The 16,778-nt window shown below is 42.7% G+C and overlaps 9 protein-coding genes across 9 annotated transcripts; 5 read left to right on the top strand and 4 right to left on the bottom strand.

Annotated features, from left to right (window-relative positions):
• Positions 1 to 6: 6 nt before the first annotated feature.
• Positions 7 to 1,035, bottom strand: BX661DRAFT_176610 (uncharacterized protein). The gene has a single exon (XM_051534384.1). The coding sequence runs from the start codon at positions 953 to 955 to the stop codon at positions 101 to 103; it is 855 nt and encodes a 284-aa protein (XP_051394470.1). The 5' UTR covers positions 956 to 1,035; the 3' UTR covers positions 7 to 100.
• On the bottom strand, positions 1,036 to 1,902 carry BX661DRAFT_176609 (ADP-ribosylation factor family-domain-containing protein). Its single transcript, XM_051534383.1, has one exon. It carries the CDS (start codon positions 1,793 to 1,795, stop codon positions 1,193 to 1,195), a length of 603 nt encoding a protein of 200 aa, XP_051394469.1. The 5' UTR covers positions 1,796 to 1,902; the 3' UTR covers positions 1,036 to 1,192.
• A 3,626-nt stretch (positions 1,903 to 5,528) lies between these two features.
• BX661DRAFT_176608 (uncharacterized protein) lies at positions 5,529 to 7,365 on the top strand. Its single transcript, XM_051534382.1, has one exon. It carries the CDS (start codon positions 5,685 to 5,687, stop codon positions 7,359 to 7,361), a length of 1,677 nt encoding a protein of 558 aa, XP_051394468.1. The 5' UTR covers positions 5,529 to 5,684; the 3' UTR covers positions 7,362 to 7,365.
• Positions 7,366 to 8,614: 1,249 nt separating this feature from the next.
• Positions 8,615 to 8,976, bottom strand: BX661DRAFT_176607 (uncharacterized protein). The gene has a single exon (XM_051534381.1). The coding sequence runs from the start codon at positions 8,897 to 8,899 to the stop codon at positions 8,684 to 8,686; it is 216 nt and encodes a 71-aa protein (XP_051394467.1). The 5' UTR covers positions 8,900 to 8,976; the 3' UTR covers positions 8,615 to 8,683.
• A 499-nt stretch (positions 8,977 to 9,475) lies between these two features.
• Positions 9,476 to 10,707, top strand: BX661DRAFT_176606 (uncharacterized protein). Its single transcript, XM_051534380.1, has one exon. It carries the CDS (start codon positions 9,714 to 9,716, stop codon positions 10,347 to 10,349), a length of 636 nt encoding a protein of 211 aa, XP_051394466.1. The 5' UTR covers positions 9,476 to 9,713; the 3' UTR covers positions 10,350 to 10,707.
• Positions 10,572 to 10,910, top strand: BX661DRAFT_176605 (uncharacterized protein; the record flags this gene model as incomplete). The annotated part of the gene is made up of 1 exon (XM_051534379.1): positions 10,572 to 10,910. A coding segment is annotated over one exon (253 nt), but the record flags the coding sequence as incomplete, so codon positions are not given.
• Positions 10,911 to 11,122: 212 nt separating this feature from the next.
• Positions 11,123 to 12,382, top strand: BX661DRAFT_176604 (kinase-like domain-containing protein). Its single transcript, XM_051534378.1, has one exon. The coding sequence runs from the start codon at positions 11,182 to 11,184 to the stop codon at positions 12,352 to 12,354; it is 1,173 nt and encodes a 390-aa protein (XP_051394464.1). The 5' UTR covers positions 11,123 to 11,181; the 3' UTR covers positions 12,355 to 12,382.
• Positions 12,383 to 12,571: 189 nt separating this feature from the next.
• BX661DRAFT_176602 (UNC-like C-terminal-domain-containing protein) lies at positions 12,572 to 14,925 on the top strand. The gene has a single exon (XM_051534377.1). It carries the CDS (start codon positions 12,633 to 12,635, stop codon positions 14,898 to 14,900), a length of 2,268 nt encoding a protein of 755 aa, XP_051394463.1. The 5' UTR covers positions 12,572 to 12,632; the 3' UTR covers positions 14,901 to 14,925.
• Positions 14,926 to 15,210: 285 nt separating this feature from the next.
• Positions 15,211 to 16,327, bottom strand: BX661DRAFT_49152 (uncharacterized protein). The gene is made up of 2 exons (XM_051539200.1): positions 15,499 to 16,327; positions 15,211 to 15,377 (listed from the first exon to the last, which is right to left on the bottom strand). The coding sequence occupies exons 1-2, from the start codon at positions 16,239 to 16,241 to the stop codon at positions 15,356 to 15,358; spliced, it is 765 nt and encodes a 254-aa protein (XP_051394462.1). The 5' UTR covers positions 16,242 to 16,327; the 3' UTR covers positions 15,211 to 15,355.
• Positions 16,328 to 16,778: the final 451 nt, after the last annotated feature.

The raw sequence follows: 16,778 nt of genomic DNA, 5'->3' as shown, positions 1-16,778 counted from the left end.
GTAATTTTTTGTTTGGTTTTTTTTTGCGCAGTTCAAAATTTCTTTTTCAAATATTATGAAGAAAAAAACTTAATTTATCAGTGCGCTGGCTGATTTTTATTCACCTCAGTTTCTGGCACTCACGGAGAGCCTTGGCGCACACCGAAATGGCACTGCTAATGTGGCTGATGTCCTTGTGTCTGGTGGCCGCTGCCAGCATGGCAGAGAGCTCGACAAGCTTTGTGTTCAGCGCCCCAATGGCTATCTCGGGCGCTCCAGCAGACGAGCTGTAGACAGGCTTTGGCGGACAAACTGCCAAAATAGGGGCTTCAAAAGAACAACTGGCTACAGGCGTGCTGATAGTTTCAGTAACAGGCTCAGGAGAAGGTTCGCGAGAGTGCTTGGCGGCGACTTGGCTGATAGGATCAGCCATTTCAATATCTGTGGGTAACGCCCCGTACTTCTTCACATATGCGTCTTCGTCCATGGACCTTTGGCCGCAGCTAACGCACATCTGCACTCCATCGTGGTCCCTGACCAGCGGCACGCCGAGACAATGGCTGTTCGGGCATGATTCACCGAGCATTGTCCACCCCTTTAGCATCAGCTGCCCGATTTTATCACTCACACTGTCTCTCTGCTCACGCCGCTCATTGCGCTCTTTGGCCTCGGATGATTCGTCCGTTGTCACGTCGGGCTCAAGCTCATATTCGGGCTCGTCGAGATCTTCTCCAGAGAACGATGCCTTAGCGTCGAGCTTTTCATCTTCTCTCTCATATTCCTCTTCCTCATGTTCTACCTCGTCTGGGAATAACTCGTAGGCGTCGTGCCATACGCACTTCGAGATATTTGTTTCCGGGTTGCGCATTAGCGGGGCACAGCAGTTGTCAATTTCACAGCGCTCGGCGAGCATAGTCCACCGTCTTAGCATTAGCTTGGACATACGTCCAGTCACTGTATCGAGTCTCGATGGCATATGTTTTGGCAATTAAATAAGAAACAACGAAGTGAACAGTTGTGCAATTAAAGGTGGGATTTATATCCAGAGATTCAGGTTTATTTGGTAAATAGAATAAAGATAATTTGTAAAAAAAACACTCTCGGGGATCCAGATGAGAATGCATGCCACCACTATGGTTCAATATGCAGCTCAATCATGTGCAATTCATTTTTTTCATTACTCATAGAAATATGCAAAGCCATCCAATTGGCCTTATATATCAGAGGCAGCCGGCGGTCTTTTGGTCCGGTTGTCAATAATTCTGCTGTGCAACCAGTCCATGGCAGTTTGCACTCTGGTTCCCTCGACTCCTGATGCCTCCATCACCCTCACGTCCCTCGAGTCCAATAGGTCTGCCATTCCATTAACCATCTCTTTGATCTTAACCAGCGACCCAGCATCTGATAAATCGCACTTGTTTGCCAAAATGAGCACAGGCAACCCCTCCAACTCCTCCGACTTGATCAGCTTTATCAAGACATCGCCTGCCTCGTCTATGCGCTCGCCATTCGCCGAGTCTATAACAAAAAGTATGGCGTGGCAGTCCTCAAAGTATGCTTCCCAGATTCCTCGCAAATCCGCCTGGCCGCCGAGATCCATAAACTTTATCAAGTCGCGGTTCATTGTTACCTTGCTGATGTTCACGCCCACAGTGGGCAAAATATTTTCCACTGGCATGCCAGGGACTCCCGTGTGAATGTGTTTAATTTTCTCAAGTAGCGTTGTTTTTCCAGAGCTGTCAAGGCCAAGCATTAAGACGTTGTACTCGTCCTGCCGAGTAAAGTATCTGTATGCGCCCGATACCAGTGAAAACATGTTTGAAACTGGCAAAAAGGAATGTAAAATTAAAATGAATTAGAAGAGTTGGTTCATGTTTCCAAGCGTAGCAGGTATTAAGAATATGACTGAAAAGGTAATATTTGCACTGTCTGTGGAAACCCCCAGTCGAGCATTTGCGCCAAGTACAAGTGTGAAAGTGACTGTGTTTTGGGTTGGCATTTATGAGCTAAACATATTATATTATCACGTGATTGGAAAGTTGTTATTTTGAAATTTTGTTAAACCCGTTACAAAGGGGTATAAATCAAAGGATATTTATTTATTCCAAGGAGAACAATTTTTGGCTGCCCGACAGCCATTCCTTATATGCTCTCCCTAGCATATAAATAAACTATAATAAAAACTTATCATTACTTAATTGCCTCGCACGTAATCAATTAATCCCAGTAAGGCAACATGCAAACCCATGTGCCTTAACTGTGACAAACCCAATCAACTTAATAATAAAGGCCTTTAGCTGCAAACATAATACAGGCATAACAGGGAAAATGAGTTTTAAACTTTTTATAAGCTGCATTATATTTTAATCTACATCATGAAAACTGGTGTAATTAAATAATAATATAACCTGAAAAACAACCACATTAAAAAACGCTTTAACAAATAATAAAATTGATGAATAAAACCAATTTCCAACCGCGCCACCTTGTCCGTCAGGGGCTCTATTAAATATCTGGCTATATACCTCTATAACAAAATTATTATAGAGACAGCGTGGTGAGGGTTTATTCAAATCTGGGCCTAATTGCCGTCCTCATTTATGTTTGTCCGCGGCCACTTCGACAAGACTCCGTCCTTGTTTTGTTGCTGATTAGATCAGCCAAATTGTAATAATTGGTAATTATAATATGTGCGCGTATGGATCATCCCCAGAATAACGCTCCTTGATGAGATTATCTACAAAATCTAAAAAATAGTTGGTTTTATCCTAAATACCTTGGCTAACTTTTAATAAAATATATTACGGTAGATTTTTGTTTTGAAATTTTATGCTCGACCAACCTTTATACTCCTTTTCTGAATGGCCGAGTATTTCCGAAAAATGATAATTAAAACTAAATATACTTTTGTTTTTTAACGCATCAGTTGGGTGTTCCTAAATTATGCTTTCAATCGTATACCCCTTATGTTTTACATTTTTGCTTAAGTTGTTGCATACAATATTTGCGTAAACATGTTTAGTAATTTTTGTTACCTTTACCTTAGTATTCAATAAGGTTTTTTACAGACTTTACTGGATCCGGTCGTTCCTATTTTACAAATACTTTATTTTTGTCGTATACTTAATCTTTTAGTCATAAAATAAGTAATGTGGAAAAAATAAATCTCAAATGAATGTAGGTAAAAGCGGATTGCACAGTTGTTCTGAATTTGTTTTTATATACAATCTAGCTATACATTGGATTTTTTACTAGTACAAATATAACCATTCAACAACTAGCAAGTGTACGCTGTGGACTGAGTGAAATTATTATTATTATAATTATGACAATAATTGGGCGGAAAACTGTATATTGGCTACTGGTTACCCTGTATTTGTCTACTAGAGAATAAATGGTCGGTTCTTGGCGTCGATTTTTTTTTGCTACCTCTAGTGTATTTTATTTTTTACTACAAGCTTAAATAAAGCGGGGAATGACTTACACGTTGTCAAATACTTGATGTAGACAGACATTTGCTGTAAAAAATGCCAACAAATACCCAATAAATTTTGCATGTTATTGAATGCTGCTTGCATTGTTCACTTTTTTGCTCTTAAAAATAATTTGGCAAGAAATATACAAAGCAGGCAAAAAGTGGACATAAAACAAAGCAGCAAACAAAGCAACGGGCAAAACAGTAAACAAAACAGCAAACAAATATTGTACAAATAAAAGCGTGTGTTGACAGTTACCTGCAATTTCATACAACACAATGAGCTTGCATGTAATAAATGACCTTGGTGTTTCGATTTTTTAATGTTACAGCTGAAGACTAGCATATGGCTGGCAAAAAGTTTAATAGCCGAATTAAAGCAATAAATTGTTTATGTTTCCAATAAGATACATCTGAAACTTTTACTGCCAAATCTACTACAAGTGCTTATTTACTGGATACTCCAGATTATTGTCCTTACTGTGTATTTTTTATTTCAATGTTTTCTAGAAAAAAGGAACTAGTCATTTTAAAAATAAAAATACGTATTTGGAGCAACATGTAAATTTTATGATATTGGCTTACATTAAAAACATAATAGTCCATGCGGTATAAAATAGCCTTGCGTATGTTTAGCTTTGCAAGTTTAGAAATTAATGTCAATATGGTAAGATTTCCTTTTAAAAAACTTATCTGCTGCGCTAACCTCACCGTCACAAAGCTTTACACGTTTTTCCTTAGATTATTCATTAGATATTCTGTAGGAAACTTCAAAGGATGCAGTTCCATTATAAACAATTTTTATAAAACCATTTGCATTCTAACTAGTAATACCGCTCAAGTCTTTATTGAATGGAGCAAAATCGTCTCTAATACCAGGTGCGTTTTTAATTCAATAGTTTTTATATCTATATAGTTATTACGTATATATTTACTATTACACTCTATTGCCAAAGATATTACTTCATTATATATCTCCTCACATGTTGCATTTTTTGCCATCCATAAACCGTGAATTCCAAAATCCTTTTTTCACATGTCAAATTTGTCAAATTTGTCAAATGTATTATGCTTAGGTTGTTTTGGTTCCTTATTTAACGCTGGCAACGATTCCTTTTTTCCAAGACCCTATTGCTGCTGCTTATTGGATACCTTGGAAATGCTGAACATTTTTTGCTCAAACTTGAAGTATCCTATGTATTTGATTCGTCACGACGTCTATCCATTTTGGATACCTGTTACAACGAGACAGCTTGTAATGTAAAACAATATTTATAAACAATTGTCACTTTATAAAAATAAAATAAAAATAAGAGAAGAGAAGCAAATACAAGTGCGTTTGCTTGAAAAATTACTGAGGAATTGGAAAAAAATTGCCCATTTGACTACAAGGAATGGCTGCCTTTATATTTTTGTAAATAATAATATAAACTTTTAAGGGAACGGCAGATGACTTGAATTTTGTTGAATTTTGCATTATATGTTACAAAATGCGCATGCCAATATATATAATTATGCATGAAAATCGGTTTCTTGCGCTGATTGCCACACTTGCTTAATTATACATGCAAATGAGCGGACAATAAACAGTTTATGATACTAGATGGCTGCAATGCTTGTGATGCTATTAGCTAGTTGAATAAAAATGGCTTAACTTTTCACATTACTAACTGCAAGCAATGGCCACTTTCGTAGTAGTTTTTATTAAATTATTTTTATGAAAGACACCCTTCACAAGTCACACAAAAATTCTGCAAATGCAAATGCAAATGCAAATAGCAGGAATGCGCCATACGGTTTTTTACGGTTGGCACTCGGTTGCACGGCATGGCACAGCACGGCACAATTGGATTTTAACTTGATTGAGCCTATTTGAATTAACAGTTGATTAATTTGGCCCGTTATGGTGGTCTTATTGAATTGTCATGTTTTTACCATTATATGATAGAAATGGGTGTGGCTTAGCTATTAGTATTATATTTTAATATTGCTGGTCAGCACAGCACAGCACAGCAAATGCAAACGCAAACATTGTGATGAACAACTCATAAAAAATCGGATTGTTGAAACTGCTCAAAAAAGACGCCACTAACACATATAATAAGAACACCACACAGGGATACTAGGATTTTTTCCTGTCAACTTTGTCACATGCTTGCTATTTCTTTTTACCAGCCTGAATATATTTTTTACATATCTATCAGTTTTACTACATTAAATTACAACTGGCATGAGTGCTCCTGGTCCCAACAACAGTAGTGCGCCGCAAATAGTTCCTGAAAGCAGCCTGCACTGCTATAGCAACAAAAATAGCAGCACCAGTGTCCGAGGCCTGGACAAAATAAGTACCTCCAAAGTCGGAGGTGCCCAGCTCCCCGAAACAGCTCTGCAATCCGAGCCACGAATGTTCAACAGTGGCATCAGGCCGGTTCGGTCGCTAAGCTCGTCAGAGAAATGTGCCCCGGCATTAGACGACATCCAGCCAAGGGCGCAGCGCGGATTGCGCAGGTTCAGCATGGCCGGGCCCACGGGCAGCGGAGGCGGCAACGGGGGCCCAAATCAATCGCACACACTCTTGTCACTTCACACATGGGCTGAGGAAGAAGACGAGATGGCGGTAGAGGCAAGTCCAAGAATATATGGACATCCGTCGTTGGTGAGTATCAGTGACACAATGAGCTGCGGATTGTCGACTGCTTCACATGGCCCCCAGATACTCGCATCCCAGATGCAGTATCGTGGTCAGCTGCAGCCCCAACCGCAACAGCAGCCACATCCGACGACAGTCCACCCGGGCCACATGAGCAACTTGAGCAGTGGGAACTACCAGCCACAGCGGATTGCCAATCATGGCAGCATCAGCAGTGGCAGCAGCAATAGTGTTGCCGCGGCAAACGGTGGCGGGGCCGTTATAAACCGGTTTATTCCCGAAACAACGTTTGGTTTTCAAGACATGGGATCTTCTAGCAGTTCCAGTGGGCCGTTTTCAGCACAGCAAACGGCAGGAAATGGGGGGGGGAATGGCAGGCGGCTGCGCACCCCGTATTCTATTTCTATTCCTTCCATGATCGGATCGCCGCTATCATTTACTCAGCCGTTTCTGGCTTCGCGCACATCAATTTATGGAGGCCAGCCACCTTCTAGTCAGATTCGTGCGGCCCACATTGACTGGGACAGCCTGTCCATGGTGGAGGAGGTGCATGCTTTGGGCGGTGGAAATCGTGGGGATCTTCCAGTTTGGCAGCATGGATTACTGTTGTCGATCGATATGCCTAATGGGGCAAACTCCAGCGGCAATGATATCACACCAAAGGGCATTAGGGGCCAGCCGCACTCCGCGTTTCCGCGGCCCGTTAATTCCGCACACAGCATGCCATTCCAGCAGCAGCAGCGGTTTTACCAACAGCAGCAACAGCAACACATTTACCAACAGCTTCAACTCCAGCAGCAGTACATGTGGCAACAGCAGCAAAATAAACAGCATCACAATCAGCTGCAACAAAGCCAGCGGCAGCATCAACTGCATAATCAACTGCAGCCTGGCCAATCCCACAAACAAGCCCAATCACAAACAAGGACAATGGGCTTTTCCGAATTTTTTCCGCATCCCTCCTGCATGCAGGGGGCACCCATCAGCAGTTACATCAGCAACAGCGGACCATCAGCTGTTGCCCTTGGTAATATATGCGCAAGCGCAGCGCATAGGACCTTTCTGGAAAAGTGGGAAAAGCAGATGGCATGGGACTATGCATGCTATCACCACCCGTTGCTGACGAGCTTCAGTATTGCATCGCCGCTTAAGCTATCGGCTGCCTGGCGTTGGGTGCTTCTATGTGTCATTGCTTTTGCAACGGCGTACGTCCTTGTTGGTACCCTGCTTACCCTGATGTTACTGTTGGCTCACTAATAACCTGTTTTTATTTTTAAGTTCAAATATAGAATTATCGATCTACATGAAATACGCTTTTGAAAATGGATTTTTGAATTTCCAGATATTTATAGCGAAAGTCCAGATTTTAAAGCGGGGGATTTTCAAAACCCATTTTCTACACAAAAAGGCATCGTCAGAGTCGGCTGAACCCGAGTCTACAGCGACACCCGAGAATTTGCTCAAGACAAAGTCCAGGCCCAAGCGTGTGCACAATAAACCATCTGCTCCTGCTTCTTCTCTTCAAAAGAAACAGCGAACTGACCAATATCGTCAACCATAGTGGTCTATTGCCACTAATTTCTAAACACTTTAGGTTGTTAGTCAATCTATCTGGGGGGAAGAATGCCTATTTACAGGATACGTATAGCCTCATTCTTTTCTTATAGTGTACAGGAAAACATGATTATTATAAAAATAGATAAATTAACTTTTTTAGATTTGCAATGTAAAAAGTAAATACCAATTTAATATCTTAAAATCCCCAACAAATACATTTGTGAGGTAATGTTATCAAAACAAATATTTTTATATTAAGTCTTGCTATGATGTACATTAATTTAGCATATCAATTTTACGACTTGAAATGAATTGGTTGAGTAGAAAAACAATTAATAAAACAAAATGTAAATACTGGTTTTCATAAGCGCATATTTGCTAAAATGGTTCATTAACGATTACCAACTCGACAAGTTTAATAAAATTAATAATTTGCAAACTTGTGATGAGAAATTAATAGTTGAGCTGTAGGTATTAGTGTTCTCGAATTAATAAAACAAACAATTTGACCCGAATTATGATAATTACAAAGTGTTTTTTGGGGGTTTACCTTTGTTTACTGGAAATTGTCTTGCTGTTTGGACGTGTATTGTCGAAAAAGGATACATGAAAATGTACGTCGCCAATTAAAATATATTTAAATTAACTGTGAATACTATTTTTGTCGTCTGACTAGCCCTCCGCTTCACTCAAGATTTGCTGTGCTGCCAGCTTGACCGCACACCAAAACATGCTTTTTGTTATTTTTCTTTGTAATCTAGTGAAAATACAATGTTTTTAATATCTGCAGGAAGCTAATATAACAGAATGCAGGTGCAATTGCATTAGAGCCCTTTGGAAATAAACTAAAAACAATAACTTTACCATAACAAAAACAAAAATCAAATGCGAATAATAATAAATACCAAAATACAAATGCAAAAATAGCAATAATAGATCCATTCTCAACAAAGCGCCGGTCGTGTTTTTTCTTAACCACAATTGGGCACACCCCGGCTTGGTATAAAAATGGACTTGCGTTTTCATTTCTGCTTGTTGACGCGATTTGCAACAAGAAAAAAGACGACAAAGACAAAAATAAAAAACTGATCTGGTTTTTCTGGTGCGACAATATTGCATGAACCTGTTCTATTGTGCATTTCGAAAATTAAGCACGCAGCCACAAGATAAAATGGGCAGACAGTTAGAAGGAGAAAAATCGATGTTGATGTTGATCGCAAAAGAAAGCGTCTTTTCATGGTTATTTGCTGTCTTTGCCTCTCAAAACAACAACACTAGCGGCCAAAAGGGGAATGAAAATCATGCACTCACGCGCCCATGCGTGTAAAGAACCTCCCCCTTTGGCCCGCCTTTCCTGGTGCGTGAGGGCTTGAATATTTTGCATTGTATATTTTCTTTTCTGTCATTGATTCGAAAGACTGACAAACAAAATATTCAACTTGCGCAATAGCACATACCACTACCTCCCCTCCACTCCCTAATCATATTCTTGTCCTTTCTTCGGTCTTGTTTCTTTTTCCCCACCCGGAAGCAACTGCTGGCGCTTGTGATTGGTGGATTGGATAATGATTATTTTTTACTTTTCTTGTTGGCGATGAGCCGCATATACAGGGTTCCTCTGCCAAAGGGAAGGGATTGTCTGAAAAAGAACAAGGGGGCAGTTGCTGCAAACTTTTTTGTGTGCCTTTTTGGTAATTCGTTGGAACGCATAACAAAATGTCCCCGCTTTTCCGCCACACTTGTGCAAGACCTGACAAATAAAAGGAGCTGGTCCTGGCGACAGTCTCATCTTTTTCCTTTCGTTTATCACTCACCTTTGAAAGCACTCACATACCCATTCAATTACATTTACATTTACATTTCCTGTACCTGCTCCAACGCAACCCGTATTTTGGGAAATAATAATAATAATAATTGACTTTTTAATATATTCCTTGGTCTCCATCTATTTTTGGTCTTTATTATTCCATTGCGCCAGAGTTATCTTACTGCACTCTCCCCCCACTTTTTACATCCTCTCTTTCACATACACATTACCTTTTTAATATTACAATGTCGTTTGACTCCAAATCTAGCTCCTCAAAAACCGTTTGCGCAGCCTTAACGCTCGGCAAGCTCGGGAATATCACACACAAGGGCTGGCTCTACCGCTACAGCAGCAGCTCTTTCCTGAAGGGCTGGAAGCGCCGGTTCTTTGCAATCTCCGACGAGCGTATGTACGTGTTCAAGGAGAACTATCACGACAGCCTCCACTACGATGTTATTGATCTGACAACGTTCCGCCAAGTGCAGCAAATCAGTACACCGCGCAAGACAAAGTACGGCTTCCTTCTGCGGTCACTCCGGAGACCCTCGGTTTTTGACGAGCCCACGGAGGAGATGCCTGAAAGCTTTGAGGTGGAGCTATATGCCGATACAGAGTATGCCTTGAACGAGTGGATGAGCGCTATTTCCAAGGTCTTTGTGACTATGGATTTGCGCACTATCCAGTCGACCCCCCTGTCGAGCTTTGATGCTCTTGTACATCGCGCTGGTCTTCTTCAGCCGCGGGTTGGCGGCTCTATTTTAAAACGCATGGACAAGCACCGGGCCACCACTGCCATGGATCACCTGCAGTCTTCGTCGACGCTAGTTTCTGGCTCACCGGATGGCGTTGTCTTGACACATTTAAGTGGGCTCGACGCCTAAAGTGCTCCCTTTGTAAGAAGATAGGCGTATCGGATATTTTTCCTTTGCCAGAAAAGTGCGTCTTGGCCTCATTCTCTTTCTTTCTTTCTCCAACCCCCATGTCCATACATTGGTCTTTTTTACGTTTCCTTTTTGGAGAGATGACAGAGTGCGCATGGAAAGTATATTTCAAAAAAAACTGATCGGCAGGAGCCTTGTCTCCTGATGATTTTCAATTATCAACATGTTTTATTTTTTATTCTCCATGTCATTTTTTATTTTTATTTTATTTTGTTTTGTTTTGTTTTGTTTTGTTAGTTTTCGTTTTTTAGTTTTTTATTTTTTAGCTCCGTTATTATTCTTTTCATTTTTCGCGACCTTTTTTAACGTTCCCCCACACACCTTTCTATACATAATTTGTTTCGATCCAATCGCATTTGAAATATTATTTTTCAATATATCTATTGTTGACATGTTGAATTTTATCATTTTTTGATGTATTCTTTTCTGGAAAGACAATGAATTGATAACAATTGAAAACCCAATTGTCATATGCTGCATTCTATTTGTTGTTCCAAGAAAAATAAATTCATCCCTTATGCTGTCATGCTTGTACATGTAAAGAATTTAGCAATGTGGGAAAAAAGAATAAAAAGAGGCACAAGTACATGAATGCCGCAGCATGTTTGAGCTTTTTCATGCACGATATACTGCCAAGCCTTGATTCGCGTGGCGAAGGCAAAGGAAATTATGGCCTTTGTGAATTAATTTATCGGACGTGTATACGCTGGATTTCTTTTCTTTTCTTCTCTTTGTTTTGTCTTCATAATCGAAATATATTTGTATTTTTCTTATGCAAATACCATCGCCATTCGATCTGCTCAAAGGAACAGTTTACGAGCACTACACAGTCTCGGCAATCAAGCTCACTGGTGGCCTGGTAAATCATGTTTGGCGGGTGAGCGACAAGGACGGGTGCACAGTGATTGTCAAATACGCAGGCAGCACAATGTCGGCGTTTCCAGAAAATGCATTCTCCACCGAGCGCACTGAGTTTGAGGTCCGCGGACTTGCTCTGCTGAATGGAAAACGGCAGCTGGCCACCGGAATCGCACATGTCCCGGAGCTGTGCGTGCTCAGTGAGCTCGGACAAGCAATGGAAAATACCCCCGGAGTACATATTCCGCAACTGCTGCATTACAATAGCTTGGTGCCGTTTATGGTGCTCGAGGATATTGGAAACTTGAAGCCCTACAATGCCTGGTACGCGCCGAATCATTCCCAGCCGCCCATGGTCGACCTGCTTCTTGTGAGCCAAGGCGTCGGCGAGTGGCTCGCGCGGCTGCACGCGTTTGGATTTGAAAACTACGACAAGCTGGAAGAGTATTTCGTAAACTTGCCGGCTCGACAATTCATGGGGACAGTGTTTTACGATATGCTTTGTAGGAGGCTGGCCGAACACAAGGAGTTTGCCAATGATGGAGACAAGCTTATAACGCGCGTTCGAGACTTTTGCCAAGAAATAAACGAGCCCAAATCCGCTGGGAAAACACTTTTGTTTGGCGACCTGTGGTCTGCCTCCGTTTTATTTAACCCAAAGTCGCGCACAGTCAATCTGCTGGATCTCGAGTTTTTTGACGTTGGTTTTATTTACAACGACGTTGGCCATTTTGTCGCACACCTGCTGCCCCTATACTACCTTTGTAATCCAGAGTACAACCCAAACACGGACCCGTGTCCAGAGTCAGTGACTGCGTTTTTGAATGCGTACAAGGAAACGCTGAAGGGTGAGTGTCCCAGAGCATACACTGCGCTTGTTTCTCCTGGTGCAGTTAAGCAGTCGACAATATTTTTTGGCATGGAAATTTCGCGCGATGTGCTCACTGGGTACTGGTGCAGGTGCAGCAAGGGCGGTGATGCCAAAGATGAGATGCCACTGACTTGCGTTTGCGCGGATGAGCTGCTCCCATTTGCAAGAAAGTACATAATGAACACCTCCGAATCGATTTTCAACGTACTCATTTGAATACAAAATAAATAATGATATATCTGCCATTTACAGCATATATGCAGGCTATTTCGGGTTTGAATATTCATACTGCGTCGGCCTATATGTTGTGATCACAGCCACTGCCAAAACAACTGATTATATATTTTTTTGCATTATCAGATCAAGACATGCACAACCTCGGAAAAGTGCAAGCAAAATGGAGGCTTCTCAATTTTCAGCACTATGCTTTTTCATTTTTCATCTTTTATTCTACATATACATAAATTATTTCGCACATTGGAAGAAAAGTGCCGATGCACATTCCATTAATACACAGAAATTCGGTGTCCAGAGCTTTCGGCGGCCTAGCGCTTTTGTGCTCGCTGCTCTGTGACTGTACCGTGGTGGCAGCGGGAAGCACTCACATGCCTTCCACGTCAACTTCACAAAACTCACAGTCATTGCAGCATAATTCGGCGCGGTCCGGTGGAACGTCACAGTCGTCACCAACTACTTCACAGCAAAATTCGATGCTTTCTCCGTCTGCCGCCAATAAAGTGTCCGCAACAGAATTGGTGTCTGAAGCGCATTCGTTAGGCAGTGTCAGTGCACAGCCTGTGTATATTTCTTTGGGTGTGGATGACGACACACTTTTAAGGTCAACAAGTCTGACCAAATCCTACATAAATGCAGACATAAAAACACCTGAAATTGGCATGGCGCTCGTTATTGGCGCCTGGACAGCCAGCTCATCGCTTGCAGATACACGTCCCACCATAGTCAATGTGGCAAAACTTGTTGCACCATCTCGCACTACATTTGACGCGACGGATATTGAAGATTATCAGGACAGCAGCCGCAGCGTCAATGCATATAGGGAGTCAGAGGAGTCTGCATCTGCCACCCAGACTGTCTCCGAGCCCGTGGACCAGAAACAAAAGCGCAATACCACAGCAGAGCCATCCTTCACCTCCGCACTCGATATACACCAGCGGGACCCCAAGTCCCTTAAAGGGCGGTTCAACTACGCGGCGACCGACTGCGCAGCCGTGGTGCTAAAGGCCAATCGTGAGGCCCGCGGTCTAACAGCTATTCTTAATTCCAAAAAGGACCAGTACATGCTGAACGAATGCTCAGCACAAAACAAGTTTGTTATTGTCGAGCTCTGCGACGACATTTTAATCGACACCCTGGTGATGGGCAACTACGAATTCTTTTCGAGCACGTTCAAGGATACTATGGTGTATGTCAGCGACCGGTATCCGCCAAAGAACAATACATGGACGTTGCTGGGTCATTTTCAAGCGCGCAATACACGGGATGCACAGGTGTTTCCAGTGATTGATCCGAAAATCTGGGCGCGGTATATTAAGGTCAATTTTGTCAACCACTATGGCAGAGAATTTTACTGCCCGCTAACTGTTTTCAAGGTGTACGGAACTACGCAGATGGAGCAGTTCAGGAAAGAAGAGGACGAGGAAGACGAGGATACGGCTACATTGACCGTGGGGATTCTGGCTGGGTCGCCGGAAAATGACTACCAGCTGAGATTCCCGTACCGCAGCATCCAAAACCCACATCAGCAAACGGTGTTGAGAATTGGCGATGCAGGGTCGCCGGTGAAGGGATATTTGCGGGATATGCAGGGAATTGTTAATGAGTACGACGCGCGCGACAAGGACGAGTCAAAGCCAGCATCAATGGCTGTGCCTATGCCCAAGGTTCCCAACCTTCCCTGGGGTAAAGAGGCCCAATCTCATAACAGGGACGATGATGATGGGGATGGAGCCGAGTATGAAGATGCCGTCGAAGACCATGACGAGCTTGAAGGCGATGAAGACACCGAAGAAGATGATGAGGGTGGCGAGTATGAAGAAGACGAGGATAACGAGCAGGTTAGCCGCGTGGCTAGCGATAATGGAACCACACCGAGCAATTCCAAACCGATTGGCAGTGGTGCTTCGCAACCGCAGCCGCAGCGCAAGTCACAACAAGCAGCCGTTACCCAGCTGGGAGGCGACAACGCGCCGGTTGCCAAACAGGTCATTAATGATGGCAGTATAAAAGGCAACTCTGGAATTGCTGACAAAAACACGGGCGGCGGCACGTTCTCTGGGCCAATAGGCCCAGGCCAGCGCGGGCAAGAAAGCATTTTCAAGACCATCATGCGGCGGCTCATCCGAGTCGAGCGCAATATCACCCTTGCATACCACTATCTGGAAGAGCAGCACCTGGTATTTAACCTGGTTCTCCAACAGGTCGAGATGAACAACCTTGAGAGCATGCAGATGGCAATCAGGCAACTCAACCATTCGACCGCCAGGCAGATGCAATCGTTAACCGCGCTAAGCGAGGAAGTGTGGCGAGCTATTCTGTATGACCTCGAGGAGTACCAACAAAAGACGCAGACGGAGATGGGAGCTATGTCGCAAAAGCTCGAGTTTCTGGCCGGGGAGGTGCTGTTCGAGAAGCGCATGAATGTTGCTCAGCTGGTACTTCTGCTCACAATCATAGTTATGATTGCAGTCAACAAGGTGGTGACCAAGCTGGCGCTGATTCCAGAGTCCAAAAAGGAGAAGTAGCCGATTGACATGATATAATGAATAATACTATAATACTATAAATATCTAAAAAAAATTAAATATCCTACAAATCGACTTTTTCTTTACTATTATGATTGAATAACAACCTGGCGCGTGCTTAAAAACTAGTGGTAATAGCCCACTATGGTTGAAAATATTAATCATCGCGCTGTTTCTTACGAGGAGAAGCAGGGACAGACAGATTCTAGCGCGCGCGCTTGCGCTTTGACTTTGGCTTGGACAAAGTTTCGGGCAAGATTTCGGGCGTCGCTGTAGACCCACTCGGGTTCAGCCGACTCTGACAATGTCTTTTTGCATGAAAAATGGAGAGGCCACTCGGCTGTAAGCAGGGCATTGAGGGTGATGCGAAAGCTTACCATGGTCATGTCACGATTATTTCACTTCCGTCTGCCTGATGGCACTTTTTTCGCCATCCTTAATCTGCCACCAAATGCTTAAGAGTATCTAACTTGTATGCTATTGTTTTGATGTACAGTTAGATATTTAACAAATTAAACCTTTTTTGTTTGTGCACATACGAGCTTTGAGGGAAGCAAATTAACTACACTCATAGTGGGCGTCCTTGGGCAGAGCGTACGCTTGCATGTCGTCGTTAACGGTTGAGTCCGTATTTAGCTTTTTCATGGACTTGAAAATGGCATTGGTGCGTGACCACCTCCAGCGTTCCTCATCGTTTCGAATAACCAGCAGGACCATTCCAGACAGCATGGCACTGACGTCGACAAAAACAAAGCAAAACATGCAGGTGTAAACATATGTCAGATAGTTGTGGGCGTAGTTATCCACGGCTGTCATGCATCCATATGCGTCCTGTATGTTCTCGCAAGTGGCCGAGTTCAGAACAGGGCTGTCTAACGGGCTTAAATATCCACAGCATTTGCCCTCGTTTTGAAAGATAAGCTTGATGTCGTCGCTCCACAGATTGCGCCAGTTGTAGCCGTGGAGATCGTCGATGTTGAGGGTGCGCGACCACAGCCATATTCCCATGCCAGTCTCGACCAGAATGGCAATGGCAGCGAGCCAAACGTAGGCGGAGAGCCATCGCTTGCGGGTCAGCGGCGACAATGACCCGATGATTCCAACCACCACATTAACTCCCACGTAGATGCCTGCCGCCATAACCGAATGTAGCACATTGTCGGTGATGATGATTGTTCGCCGCGAGTTGTTTTTATTACTGAGAAAGTATCCGCTGACAGCCAGGGCTGCGATTCCCGTTGCAGTGTAGAGCGCGAGAAGAAAGCCAAATACAGCCTTTACGCTGGTTTTGATTCGCATTGGCGAGTTGATGCCGGAATCGATGGCTCGAATGATGGCCATTGCTTGTTTGCTTGTTTTATTTGTTTGTGGAGACAAGAATAATGAAAAATGTGTGTTGTACAATAGGTTCCTCAGACCGGCTGAAAGATAACGATGAGTAAAATTTACGAAAAAAAAGGTTTGACAAGATAAGAGTGGTGGTGGTGCACTTTAAAAACAAGTAACAAAAAGCTCAGGCGCAACAAAAAACATTGAAATAAACTAGAAATATAAATAGAATCAAGCAAGCAAGGGAAAGAGGAACCGCGCACAAACAATAAACAATAAAATATTGCATATGCTTATTTTTCAAGTTAGGAATAGCAAAATTGGTGGAAAAATAGGCAGACCTAATGTGGAAAGTAAAAAGACACAAAGCATTACTGTTATTAGCGTGGCAAAACAAGGTGCAGATCCGAATACATACAATACGCATTGTTGTTGTCCTTATGACCGCATGGTTCCCTAAAATTCATGTGGTATGGTTCGACTTTAGCAAAAAAGGAATTACTAAAAAAAATCCAAATAACACATAGTCTGGGATACGGAAACCTGTGA

Source organism: Kickxella alabastrina, assembly GCF_025024165.1.
Source record: "Kickxella alabastrina strain RSA 675 chromosome Unknown BX661scaffold_2, whole genome shotgun sequence".
Classification (NCBI taxonomy): Eukaryota; Fungi; Kickxellomycota; class Kickxellomycetes; order Kickxellales; family Kickxellaceae; genus Kickxella; species Kickxella alabastrina.
The sequence above is the reverse complement of the archived record's forward strand: the minus strand, read 5'-3'. Positions and strand labels throughout refer to the sequence as shown.

Coding starts and splice junctions, on each gene's coding strand:
- BX661DRAFT_176602 (XM_051534377.1), top strand. CDS start 12,633: ATGCACATTCCATTAATACACAGAAATTCGGTGTCCAGAGCTTTCGGC.
- BX661DRAFT_176607 (XM_051534381.1), bottom strand. CDS start 8,899: ATGAAAAGACGCTTTCTTTTGCGATCAACATCAACATCGATTTTTCTC.
- BX661DRAFT_176608 (XM_051534382.1), top strand. CDS start 5,685: ATGAGTGCTCCTGGTCCCAACAACAGTAGTGCGCCGCAAATAGTTCCT.
- BX661DRAFT_49152 (XM_051539200.1), bottom strand. CDS start 16,241: ATGGCCATCATTCGAGCCATCGATTCCGGCATCAACTCGCCAATGCGA. Junction 15,378..15,498: donor GTTAACGACGACATGCAAGC/GTACGCTCTGCC, acceptor TCAAAACAATAG/CATACAAGTTAGATACTCTT.
- BX661DRAFT_176609 (XM_051534383.1), bottom strand. CDS start 1,795: ATGTTTTCACTGGTATCGGGCGCATACAGATACTTTACTCGGCAGGAC.
- BX661DRAFT_176604 (XM_051534378.1), top strand. CDS start 11,182: ATGCAAATACCATCGCCATTCGATCTGCTCAAAGGAACAGTTTACGAG.
- BX661DRAFT_176606 (XM_051534380.1), top strand. CDS start 9,714: ATGTCGTTTGACTCCAAATCTAGCTCCTCAAAAACCGTTTGCGCAGCC.
- BX661DRAFT_176610 (XM_051534384.1), bottom strand. CDS start 955: ATGCCATCGAGACTCGATACAGTGACTGGACGTATGTCCAAGCTAATG.